Source organism: Myripristis murdjan, chromosome 7, assembly GCF_902150065.1.
Source record: "Myripristis murdjan chromosome 7, fMyrMur1.1, whole genome shotgun sequence".
Lineage (NCBI taxonomy): Eukaryota > Metazoa > Chordata > Actinopteri > Holocentriformes > Holocentridae > Myripristis > Myripristis murdjan.
The window spans coordinates 9,615,684-9,629,299 of NC_043986.1; the positions used below are offsets into that span (position 1 = coordinate 9,615,684).

General features: G+C 38.7%; 1 protein-coding gene across 4 annotated transcripts in view; it reads right to left on the reverse strand.

Moving 5' to 3' along the window:
• The window catches only part of ubr4 (ubiquitin protein ligase E3 component n-recognin 4), a 61,576-nt gene extending 49,149 nt beyond the window's left edge, over positions 1–12,427 (reverse strand). For all 4 annotated transcript variants that reach the window (XM_030055002.1, XM_030055001.1, XM_030055000.1 and 1 more), the window contains exons 1-14: positions 12,303–12,427; positions 8,398–8,495; positions 8,086–8,189; positions 7,487–7,616; positions 6,879–7,024; positions 6,537–6,636; positions 6,012–6,153; positions 5,597–5,721; positions 4,852–4,976; positions 4,398–4,457; positions 4,095–4,285; positions 2,684–2,783; positions 1,919–2,056; positions 1,146–1,263 (exon numbers count right to left, since the gene is read on the reverse strand). In XM_030055002.1, coding sequence (XP_029910862.1) covers positions 1,146–1,263; positions 1,919–2,056; positions 2,684–2,783; positions 4,095–4,285; positions 4,398–4,457; positions 4,852–4,976; positions 5,597–5,721; positions 6,012–6,153; positions 6,537–6,636; positions 6,879–7,024; positions 7,487–7,616; positions 8,086–8,189; positions 8,398–8,495; positions 12,303–12,427 — 1,702 coding nt within the window. The remainder of the gene's footprint in view (positions 1–1,145; positions 1,264–1,918; positions 2,057–2,683; positions 2,784–4,094; positions 4,286–4,397; positions 4,458–4,851; positions 4,977–5,596; positions 5,722–6,011; positions 6,154–6,536; positions 6,637–6,878; positions 7,025–7,486; positions 7,617–8,085; positions 8,190–8,397; positions 8,496–12,302) is intronic.
• Between the last annotated feature and the right edge of the window lie 1,189 nt (positions 12,428–13,616).

Sequence of the window (13,616 nt, forward strand, 5' to 3'; positions counted from 1 at the left end):
ACTTTTCAACAGGATATTACCTGAATAATTCCTGGTAAACGGCACTTTAAAAAAAAACATAATTAATCACATTTTGTTTTAATTTACCAATCTCCTCCAATGTCATTCAAAGTAACTTAACACCACTTAGCTTTAGATCTGCTCAGAGTTTTCATTTTCTCACTTTTGATCACTTATATCATTTTGTACAGCTTGAAAGTGTTAGCTTGGACCACTGGAGCAGACAGTCTACCAGAAACAGTGGTGTCTTTGTCGTCTCCACTTAATAGGTAAGCTGATCAACAGGACAGTCTCCCAAAAACTTGACAAATTTCTTTAAGGTGACTAAGGGCTGTGTATATGCTATTTGCTAAAATGGCAAATGCCTGGTGAGGACACTAACTTACTCAATATGCCATGTTTTCAAGAAACAAAACAATACTTTAAACTTAAAAATATTCATGTTCCCGGGATATATCATCGATACATCAATAATCGTTATAATTCACCTCATAAGATGGCCAGCCATGCATCAATACAGCCGGTGAATTATCTCAGGTTCTTAGAAAAATATATTCTAATCTCATTCCCTTTTTAAACTGAGCCCTCATTTTATCTCCAATGTTTGAAGTTTTAACTGTGTTTAACTCAACAGTGCCGTGGCTACCTGTTCAATTTGTTTAGGAAACACTTATGACATTAAAAACGCATTAACTGTTCATTTTGCTGAAGCGCTTCTTTACAAAATGGGATGAAAAATAAGAATGGTTGAGCACTAATTGTTATTTGTCAATGCAAATTTTCTGAAAGTGACACAGTCCTTTCAAGCTGGGCAAAATATACTCACATCCCTCAAAAAGTCTTACAAGGCTGCCTCCTATCTCATCTTATAAGTGGTGCCCAAAGCAAGATGTGCACTGATTCACTTCTATGGACAAGACGTAACAGTAAATAATGCTTTGAAAATGGCAAAAAGAGTTTACTGTTTAATGCCCATTTTGTGTATATGAACACAATATAACATGCTATGTACTGGATGCTTTTACCTAAAGCACCTTGCAGATATGTGGGTGCATAATTTTACTTCCATGAGCAACTGTAATAATATTATAAAGATCTTACTTGTTTATATATCTGATTTATTTGAATCTAGAAAAATGCAGTACCTTGGCTGCTGTCCTCTTCTGTGCTGCTGAAGTCATCCTCATAGTAGGTGTTAGAATCTGTGGAGGCGCTGGCATCGCTGCTGACTGAGCCCTTCCTCTGCCGCTGAAGGACACAGGCCTGATGGAAACAGGGATTAAAGCTTAAGGTGTGTTCATAATATTCTGCTTTCTTCTAAAACTGTCACTGCCTTCCTCACCAAACAGCAGGGAAAGGACACGACACAGCAGTTTTGGACACATACAGTATTGTGGCTTGTTTTGTCTTTATTTAGCAGAGCAGACACCTTGTGTTGAGAAAGAAAAACTTTTTAAACGAGTGCAGGAGATATTGACCACACTTTGTGAATTAATTAGAATGAAAAGCAGACAAGGCTTCGCCCAAGTGAACAGCTGACAGATGCCAGTCATTCATCTGCCTGCTTGACCAGAGCTATAGCCTTTGCTTGTGTATTAAAACCCAAACTGGTCACTTATATACTGTAACTGCAATGACAACATAACACCATAGATCATCAACAGCTGAACAGGATGTCAAATACTGGTAAGGAAATGAAATGCATGTTATACATCTTGCTTGCTGATATTATCAGCACATCATGTTGACATAGCACTTTTTCAATAAAAACAAAAAAGGAAAAAAAATGGAATCGAGTAAACACATATTTAATAAGTATTTAAGATTATGGTCAATCTGAATGAAACAAAACTGTGCTGAATGTGCAATTAAGATGGCAAAATCTTCTATCTCCTAATACCCTCTCTAAAGCTTATACCTTTTTGTAGGAAGTGGAGAGAAGGGTGAAGAGTAGATTGGTCAGGGGCACAGAGTCAATAAGCCTTTGGACTCTCTGGATGGAGGTGCTCTGGGCCATGATGTTGAGCTCAGCTGGTGGTCCATCACTCGCCCAAGCCTGTATGTGAGGCAATGAGGTGATTAGGAAAAAGAGCACCTTATAAAGTTCCTACTCATTTCCCATTTTAAAATTCCAGACTTTTAATTTCTTGCATCGATGCATCGAAATGCATAGTCCCGTACCAGCCCTGTGCAGGGTTAGGTTTGCATGTGTTTACTGACTTTTTTTTAGATGTTCCAAGTTTGTTTTGTAAATTTTCCATATTTAAGAATAACCTTTGGAGTAGAGCTAAAATCATCAACAAATCAAATAAAGGTGGAAAAGTAATAACAAAAGAATTTCAATCATTTCATTTATTTAATCTATCAAAGTGCCAACTATTTGCAATTCAAAAATTTTGTACAGTTAGTTCAATGGACAAAACCTTGCAGATGCTGATTTTTAAAGGGCTATGATGGTGGTGTTCAGTATTCAGTTTTCCTTATAGGTTCCTCAGTTTTCCTTATAGGCCTATAAGGAAATTAACTAGCTCTCTTCTCGAGGACATTCATTGGGACATTCATTTTGCTCCCTTGGCATCAATCATGTCTAGGTGTTTAATGAACAACAGTTTTGATATTACAGATTTTGTTTGGAAATTCTAACACTAGACAGAGTTTATTGGTTGATTACCATTTCACCTACCCGGTGCAGGGCCTCAACTTGCAGATCTTGGAAAAGGGAAGTCAAGAGTTTGATGGAGTGGTTCGCCAGGATCACAGACAGAACTCCAAACCCTTGGTGTCTTGGGGAAAGACAGAAAGAAAAATAAAAGGGTGGTACACATTAATAAGTCATGAACTTTGTCCACAACAATCCCTGCAATACACTTCAATCAAGTTTTTATGACACTGTAGTACTGCCAGCATATTCTGCCACTTCTCATTCACTAACTGAGCATCTGGGCTGCCAAATAGTTGGCAAAGTCCATAATGTATGCACAAATCGCTGTGGACACCAATCTGCATAGCTGTGGTCTCAGCCTCATACCATCACTGATCTGATCAGTGACTTTTTCAGCCAGGAAAAACTTAACTTTGTCTCAGACTAGCGATAAGGCCTCATCTAAAAAGAGCTGGCATAATATTATAATGGAATGCATGCTATTGGAGTACTTGACCTGCAAACTGGGCTCTACCACTGAAAAATTCCACAAAAGTTGGATCTTCATATCTTGAATTTTTGGGTAGTGACAGATGTGCAGTCCTCTTACATGGCTTTCCTTGATTCCTTTGACTGTCTAAATTAAAATGCTCCCTCCTGGCCTTAAAAGCACATTTTGATTTGAAGAGAGTTGACCTTGTATTTTTGTTTTTATTTTTATGAATGAAATGCCATGTGTGGATGTATTTACATATATTGTACATAATACTTTGTACATGTAAATTCTATATATTGTTACTCTCTCCCCCTGCAGATTAGCTCTGGGAAGACCACTAATAATAGTAATGTCTCCATCCTCTGCAGGATTATGCAGATTAGAATGCTGTTTGGCTGAGATACGCTGTGTTATTTGTTTGCTTGTTTGCCTGTTTGTTCTGATATATAATTAAATCTGTTTATTGTTCCAGCCAAAACAGAATTTAAAATTGCATTGATTTAACTATTTTTGAAAGTTTTTGAAACAGCGCGCTCTTGTTTCCATGATCAACCCCACGCCCTCAGTAGTGCTGATCAGCTGCTCATATTATGAGACATGTTGAAATGTAACCAAATGGCATGGACCCAGAAACCACACATGGATAAAATGAAAGATATTACTGAAAATCTAGACATTATAGAGGCCAACTCGCTTGTTTATTTTGTTTAGATGCAGCTGTAGCACTGTGCTTCCTCAAATCAAAGTTCACTGGCATCTTTGGAGGATGTGAGATCCAAACAAACCCTAAAAAAAGACTATTACCTTGTGTGGAACTGATGCAAAACAATAACTGTTACTTTAAAACAATAACCCTCTCTTAAAAAATAAATAAATAAAAGGAGCCAATATGAACACTACAAACATTGCATGCATTCATTTTCTTTCTTTCATTTATGTATAAACATTAACATTTACCCTTTGCCAGGACCAAGTTTAGGTGATCCTGCTCCGTCCTTGGTACGGGCAGCAATGTCCCGAACGCGCAGGGCAGCCAGGGGATCCTTCTCTTTCCCTTTATCTGCCAGGGCAGTGGGGCTCAGATTAAGAATCAAGTACAGGCTGTTTAAAAGGCACCAGGCTCCCAGCAGCTGAAAGTTCTGATAATGCTGTGGAAAACAGAAAATGTAGCAAGTAGGAGTCAAGTAGCGGAACACACACACACAAAAATATTATTCATATCTAAGCAGTTTCCTCAGTGCACTTCAGCCTGGTACTCACCTCGCCTCCAGCTCTACGGGAGTTGCTGATGGCTTGTCCAATCATTTCATAGATCTCCAGCTGTTAAAATATAAATATTCTTTTCATTAGACTTTTAATATAATATGTTTATACCAAATTATCTTATTATAGTACAATGTGAAGACATGGCATGACATTCCTTAGACAATGACATCCTAAAATAATAAAAAGAAAGAAACGTCTCCAGCTAACAGCAAATTGTTGGCTGTGGCTGGTAAAGGCTAGGTCAGACTACACAACAACACACAGCAATATGAAAACTCAATCCAAAAAAAACACACAATTGTTTCTAAAGACTTGACACAACTTTCAAAATGAGACAATCACCCCTACAGTCCAATAGTGAAGGCAAATTTTCCCACAAATATGTAAAACTATGTTATAAAACTCACATGTGAGTGAGCAGGAAGTCTTTTGTAATGAGAATACTCACACATTTCTGGACAATTGTGGCTGCATCATTTTCATAGTCTTCTTCTTTTGTCCCAGTGGAGGCAGAGCGGAGCTGCAAGCCACTACCTACCTGCAAAATGGCCATGCAGGTGGCTACACTCACACCTGAGAGGGTAGAAACAGTTCCTTGTTTAGCATGGTTGACACCAGGGAAGCCAGTGTAAGGAAACGCACAGTTAGGGCTGGATATCAAAATTCTTTGGTATGTATCATTAATCTGTGATGTTCAGTCCATGCCAGATTTGTGATTGCATAATGTGATTTACTTTTTCAGTGTATCAGTTTTTTTGGGGACTGCATTGTATTATTATCCACTGAGGATACTGTTGGTAGAGAAACTGGTATCTCTGTTTCCTCTGCAATGGATTTCTTCACGTATGAGTGTTAAATCTGCAAAATTATTAATCTAGAATGAAGTCTTCGCTCTTTGCTTTTTAGGGACTGGAACCGAATCCTGACATTTGGCCAGTTATCCACAGCATTAAGGAAACAGAAACTAAAACACCAAACAACACAATGGACCCAGCTATGCAACGTAAACTGCTACTGGCTCTTGTTTCTTCCAGGGTATACTTTTCCTAATTAAACCTCCTCCATCCCCATCAATGAGATCTATTCTTTACTTCATCTTCGCATGCTTTCTCAAAAGCAATTTGATTCATTAGATAGTGTAGAAGTGTAATTTTCTGTTACCATATTTAGCCCTAGACAGAGTTATTACCTACCAGCATACAGACAGCTCAGAGCCAACACAGTCATATCCAGTAATCTCCCTGGTGTCAAGGGCTCCAGGACAGGAAGGGAAAGTGTGTCCAAAGCCATGGTTACGTCTATCACCAATGAATGAAATCTGAATATGGGTATAAGACACAAATATATGAGGAAACTGCATGGTTAGAAAACGACTAGTCATCCGCTACACGTACAGCATTGTGATGCAATTCATCTCAACATCAGATCATGTTTCCTTATTTCTGTCAGTTTATCTGTTTGTGTTTAAGTACTGAAAAGAAATTAGAAACTTCTCATCCAGCCCATCTCCTGTCTAGTCCTCCCTTTGTATTAAAACACTGAGGTATATTAGTACTGGAGCAATAACGTTCAACACATACCCAACATTACATATTTTCTAAAACATACCCATTGCGGACAGCAGTGGCATCAGCCACAGTTGCAGGCATGATAAAGAAGGAGTTGGCTGACACAGCATCCTGGAAACGGTTGATGTAGCGTAGAAAGTAGGGCAGGTTGAGGCACACTCGTAGCAACTTCTCAGACCCACCTGGAAAGATAAATTAAGAAAGAAAAGATTAACTGGGAATTCAAAACATTAATAAATAAATAAACACAATCACATATAACTTCACAGCACTGGCAAAGCAACTTTTGAAGCCTGAAAAATCTTGAGTTTCAGACAAAGACTTTTCACTGATTAATGGTGTGCCACAAACATAATAGAGAGGACCCATGGTTTGGCCACAAAACTGCTTTACATGGAGTAATAAATCAAATTGGGTACCACTGAAGATTTGAAGGTTTTCATGTGTTTAGTGGCACTGCTTGAAAAAGAACCACACTCTGTAACCATCAAATCCAAAGAATAAGTCTAATTTATTTTATCAAATAAACCAATAGTGTCCCACTCCATTGCCAAGAGCCACTCACCCAGTTCCTGTAAGCTGGACACATTCTGAGAGACAAAGGCATTTTTCATTTTGGCCTGAATGGCCTGATCTGTTGTTTGGTCATCACAATCACTCTCAGCCTACAGGGAAAGAAATTTCAAGAAAATAAATTAACTATCAAAACACTGAGAGAACAGACGTTTGTTGAGCTGCATGTTAGATTATCACTGGAGTCAGGCATTAGTGTTAGGGATCAATAGAACATTTTAGCAAGGCCACTGTGGTTAGCTTTAGCAGTCATGTTCTGATACTAGAGTAGGTAGTTAGAGAGCTCAACCTTTGTTTTGGAGGGTGAAATGCACAGTTGGTTAATAAAACTTGCCTGCATGTGTGCTGCTGACGGAGAGGCCAAGATGGTGGTAAGGTCAGGGTTAAAAACTGAAGTCAGCTGATTGAAGAAGTTCATTTGCACTTCCTTTTGTCGAAGCTCTGGGTTCACAGCACTGGGCAATTCTTTCTGATCTTCCACTAATAAAAACAGAACACAAACAGTTTAAGTCAAACAGTTGCATTGCAGATCAGTATTGTGTCACAAAAGCTAAATAAAAATCACATGATTATTTTGTATCAACTTTTTCAGAGGCCAAGTCAGCTACTGAATATATGAATATCGATACTGCTACTGAACAACGTTCCAGACCAGTCGATACAGGAAACTAAAGAACCAACATCATAAATATCACTGGATAAAGTTGACTCAAAAATGCTTTTAAAAAGGTCTTGATGGGACCACTAGATTTGAGAATCCAAAACTCCAGGATCATAACGCAAACTTAACAACTTTATTAGTTAGTTACTAATGTGAGTCGACGTATGTTTTACACCTCTGACTAATCAGCTCACTTTCTGTCTTTATGAATACATGAATTATTACGTTACAACAGTGGCCTGTAACGTAACTATTGAAATATTGCTTGAAAGCACACTTACCATCTGAAAGGGTCTTGACAGTTTGAGGCAACTTGGCGGACTTCATCATAGCAGTGAAAGTAATGATTTCTGTGCGGTCTAATCTGCTGCACCCAGTGCAAAGTCCTTTTATTAAAAGGATCAGGTGTTTCTGAAGAAAAAGACATGAAAGAGTTTTACTGAATTCAGCTGATGGTTTTACATATGATGTAATTTCAAATAGAAAGGCAAAACAGATGTGCACTGCCAGAGAGAGCATGGTAGTTTCTATTTAACTCATCAGAATGAATGGAATTGTTTTACTTTTGCTTTATTGCTAAGTATAAACACATGAGGATATGAGGGAGGTATTTGTGGCAATAAAGTCATGTAACCACAAAACATGCAAAAATATCTTTTGTGAAGGTTTAAAGTTGTCACAGGCATGTAGAAAAACAATTTTGGCTATTTAGATTTTTACAGTAAGACCACCAAACAATGGTTAGTTGTCTGCTGAACATAACAGCCTTTAACCAATGAATGATGTTAATTTCCTACCATGTTAAAATTGCTCTGAAATGTTAAGCGCTGGCATGAATGTAGGCCCAATAAAATATTATGATGTAGATTATTGTTCATACCTGTGACACGGCACATGCCTCATCTGGGTTCTCCAGGCGCAGCAATGAGAACTCAATCAATACTTTACATGCTGCAGCAACCGACAGCAACTGATTCCTTGGAACTAAAGAAACAGCATAACAATTAGTAGCCCACTGGAAATAAGTCATAAGATGGAGCTAATACCATTTGAATGATGTGACTCAGCATATACTCATCTAAACTGTTAAACTCTACTGTTAAATGTTACACTTTCACAAATACAACTGATGGTTGAATACATTCACTGTCAGCAAGAAGGTGTTACAAAGAGGAAATGAAAAGATACGTACTTTGTCCACATACTGTGGTGATGTAATGTGCAGAGAGAGCCACAAACGATGAGTAGAAAGGCTCATACTGCTTGTCATGGTGAAGAATCTCTGATTCACTGTGAATGACAATTTGAATACTTCATTAAATATTTAGAAACATTATTCAATACTGTATTGGCATTTTGTCTTTCTAGAAAAGGGTTAGGGGAAGGAAGAGAGAGGGGATGCCATTCAGTTCAGTAGAATATAGCCTATATCTTTGCCCACCAAGTAAATGGAGCACCTAGGAGACTCTGGAAACATTTTGTCGAATAACCTTCGAAAAAGCCCATATGTATCACATTTTTTAAAAGAAAAGGTGCTGATCTAGAACAGTGAAAGGCACTGCTGATGCTCATTATTCAGACTGACCAAAAGTGAGCACTGTGTAACATAATGTATTGCACTAAATTACTGCCTTGGCCCGAACATGAGACGACCCTGATTCTTAGAAGACCCCCATTTTTCAACAACAGTTACTTGGAAAAAGACATTTTGAAGAGCAAATTTTGCTTTTTTATATAAAGAAAAACAGTTTATTTCACAAAAATACAGCATAAATAAAGAATCTTTTAGATCTATCAAAAAAATCAAAAAGATTTCAAGCTCTAAATCTAAACATAGCCCTAAATCCCTGAAAAACAACCTACTGGTAGCAGTACAATGACATCACACCTGGCATTGGCCTGAGCTGTAAAGAAGGTGTTTGAACGCTTTGTCCATCTTATGCCAGGGTAAACCAGATTGTGGCTGATTCAACGTCTATTGGCCGATACGGCTATTGCTGGCAGACGTCACCAGTGTTCGACAGCATCATGCCAGAGCTGTCCATGGCAAACTGCCCCAGCTAAATGCTATCACTTGAATCCGTGATCGGATAACACACTTCCTGAAAGAGCAAAGACAAGCAGCGCTGTGAAACCCTCACCTGTGAGGTCACCCTACCGTGAGCACACGTGCATTGCAAGGTTGTGTGCAATCTCTTTCTACTCATCTATGCTCTAAGCACCAATGACTGCTGCTCCAGTCACCTTTCTATCACACAGCTTAAGTGTGATGACAACAATACCACCCTAGTGGGCCTTACCACAAAAAAGCTAGTCTACAACCAGGGAAGAGGTTGGTCTCTTATCATAATGTGGTGCCAACAGCTTGGTGGGGAACACACTAAAAAGGCAGATATGAAGATTTAACATTTCACTCCAAAACTCCTAAGGTGTTCCTGGCCATTTTTCCCAGTCAACAGTCAAAAGCATCGTAACAGTCACAATCACAGTGTAGTTTTCCTCCATTCCCCCTTCTTCAAAAACAAGATCCAATGAATTGTCTCCACTGCTTCGTGGATCAACAGCCAGCTGTGGCTCATGATGGAGAAGCTGCACCAGGCTAGCACGAAAAAACGAAGAATCGGCTACCTATTTCAAAACCTGATTTCTATGAGATTGTTCCAGCCCGTTAGGATGCCAACAACAGCATCTGTCCGAGAGTTGTTACCTGACTTCAATCAGCCCTCTCCAACTTACCTATTCAATCTTTGGACTCCCACCTGGAAGCAACTATAATGTTATGACTGCTATTGTTTAGTGTGCCCAATTTATTATTACACAGCACTATTTGCTGTCTTAGTACAATATACCACTACAGCCTTAAGATTTACAGTCATGCTAGATGATGTTCAGAACTGGCTTTTCATCATATTTGCTGTAACTCTCCCATCACACCCGACTGCAAGTAATTGCTACAAAACTCACTACCTTCCTATACAGCAGCAACCACACTGTATGTGATGCAATACTGCCTGAATGCATATAATAATGGGTGTATACTATATGTAGTGTTATGTATAATTACATCCTAGCACCATGTGTCTATGTATTTTCTGTCAATATGTCCTTGCACTAATGTCATCAAGACAGATGCCTGATAATTTAATGTAATTAGGGAGAGAAACAACACTCTTTAAAGGTTTGATCTCTTCACAACTGCAAAACCACACAGTCGAGTACAATCTATAGCTGGATCGCACTCCTGGGCTATATGAACTCTATATAATTAACACTCTCTCTCTAATCAGTGACCTTGTTGAATATACAATAAATTATGTCAAATAACATAATCAGCAATGTTGCCAAGCACAACAGCTATGCAGAACTGACACTGATAAACTTGCTAGTAACATCAACACAGCAAAGCATCTCTGTGCATAAGCAGGCTGTTAGGATTGCAGCATAGTGTCACCAGTGACCACACTGCCCACTATTTTGAAACCCAGATAACAATATGTGGGCCTGCCTACATCAGACAGAAATGTAATGAAAACGACCAAGTCCATGTCCATATTATCTCTAGCAATATCTACCTGTGCATTGCCTTTGGTCAAGAACAGAACTTATTTTAACTCAATTCTGTCAATTATTTCAACTTTTGCCATTAACAATTAGGTGATATAAGGCAAGATGACCAGCTCACTGACAAAGACACACACACTATAAGTAACACGCCTATTCAGAATAAAAATCCGGAAACATTTTTATGCATAATTAGAACATGGAAGCTTTTCCGGTGCACTCAAAATCTGCTTTTTGCACTGCTGAATTTTTCCATAGCCTTTGGTAATGTTTCTCAAATATAGATAGTCTCCAACATCAGCACTGCAGGTGGCATTACTGTTCTCCAGGTTTGAGTGGACCTTTGTTAGACCTTTGTTTCTAATAGGCAATTTAACAATCGTTCCTCACGGGCCACTTGTATACCCTTGTTCAGCTTTGTTATTTGCAGACTGGTCTTTCATTGGAAATGAAACCTAGAAGCAAGGCAGCGCTTCCTTTGAACACCGGAGGGCTCAGCTGATGTCACCACCATGCGAGGAGGAGTGTCAAGTGACAACCTGGCCACTCGACATGGGCAGGTCTCGGTAATCCTACCATGCCGATATTCTTTACATTATGCATACGTTTGTAGTACGAATTGTGTATCTATTTAAAGAGTTTCATGACGATATCGCCCTGCACTTCGCATTTATTCAACACCAGTCCCTCCAGTCCACCGTGCCACTGACGCTGCACCGCCTTCCTTGTCTATTACCGACAGCCTCCTGTGGCATCTCAAATTAACTGCTCTGACATAACTAATTACTAAACAGGAGTAGTGATAAGTTAACATATGATTACATCAACTGTGTCCCATCACCACCTCATCCCTAAACGAGCAGTGGACCCCAGGTCTCCGCCTACATTTTCACTCCAACCACCCACATACCTACGAGTGATAAACTCATTAGCTAGCTGTTAACTGGATATTTCTTGGTTTTTAAGTTGACAGTGCTAGAGGAGTCCTAACAAGTGATATGAAATGAGGCAGACATAAAAACGCTGGTTGACGTAGCCAACTATTACTGTTGCTGGGCCCTATGAACTCGAAAACGTTGGGCAGCCAGTTCTTAAGGCCCATCTGCTATGCTAGCTAGCTAGCTAATGTTTGTGTTAGCTAGCTAATGATAAAGCAAATTTTCGTTTACTACAACAGTGGACGACGTTTGTATTAAATCACATTCAAAGATATGTCAGCGATCGCCAAATATTGATAGCGTCTTCTGCATATCAGCTTGTATATCACATTCAGAGAGAGCATAATGTCATTTTTGCGTAAGTTAGCTAGCACGATAGCTAACATCAGTTACTAATTCGAGGCCAGTATAAGTTACACTCAAACAGCTCGCTAGCTAGCTAGCCGCTAACGTTAGCTAAGCTAAATGGGTATCGTTTGCAGTCCAACTTCACTACCGAGCTAAGATAGCAACTTAGCCAGCCAGCTGACTCCTTGGTGGGCACAGCCAAAATCTGACAAAACAGAGAGCCGTAATTCACTGACATGTAACTGATTACCTGTTGATTATAGACCCGATAAGCTGAGGTAGCTCTTTCGTTTCAAAAGCTGTGTATGAAGCCGATAAAAGCGGTCGCACTGCCGCTGTCCATTCGTGTTCCCCATCTCCTCCGCTCGACGCCATCTTGACAATCCCGTAGAAAAAAACCTAGCTGCTGAAAAAACTGTAAGCGGAGAGTAAATTACAGGGGGCGCTCTCCCCGGCACAGCTCCCATCACCTCTGTGACCTCAGAGATGCACAACTCCACACCAAATAAAGGAGTTTCTGTTCTTACTCTACATTGATAAAGCAAACAATAAACAGCAGATGCACTTTTTGTTTTTGTGAGATGGGAAACTATTGAACATGTCTTGGTAGACTGTTTTCAGAGCACTTCTTTTTAAATTTGATTCTCAAAAAAATTAGACAAAGATTTCATGTCAGCAAAGACTGATATGTTACGTTTAACAATCCATTTTTTCAACAGATGAATATCATATAATTAATTTGATCATTATTTTGGCTAAGTATTATATCTATGAAATGATCTGGCTTAAAAATGACCATTCTTTTTACATTTTTAAAGACTCCGATTTTAAAACATATTTGACTGCTATTAAAAACTTAAAACTCAGATATCACAAATTTGCAAAAACTATTCAATTACTTAGACAGTTCAAATTTATTCCAGTTAGTCAGCAGACCTTGACATTTTTTTTCTTTCTTTCCCCTACATTTTGTTATTTTGTTGTTCACTGTGATTTATTTTTATATGATTTTTGTACTGGAGGATATTTACAGAATCTTTTCTGATGAAAAATGTATATAACACATATACTTCATGTACTTGACTTGAATTTAATCAAATAAAGGAGAGGAGGGAAAAACAGTTTTCATTACCCAATTATTTGAAACTGGAGTGTAAATTCTGTGGATATTATAGAGCTAAGAACATTTAAAAATGGGTTTCCAAATAGATCTCTAAGAGGAAAGTCTTATATTCACAGAACAATGCCTTGAGATAGAATTTTTTTTTTTTTTTTTTTTTTTTAGCTGCATAACAGGTTGAGCTGCTGTGTCGTGGCAGAAATGGCCAGATTTCACTGCAGAGACTGCCTTGCCAACTCTGATCTTACTATAATTAGGCTGCTAGGCACATTTACAGTCCCATGAATAGAGGCTACATTACAATGAGTAACATCAGTTGTCATTATTATTTCAGACTGTTTAATTTTATGAAGTTAATGCATTATTCTGTCCTTGAAAGCAGCTGCCAAGAGGGTATTTTGAGGGTAGTTTGAAAAAAGTTTGAAAAAAGTTCACAGTGTGACG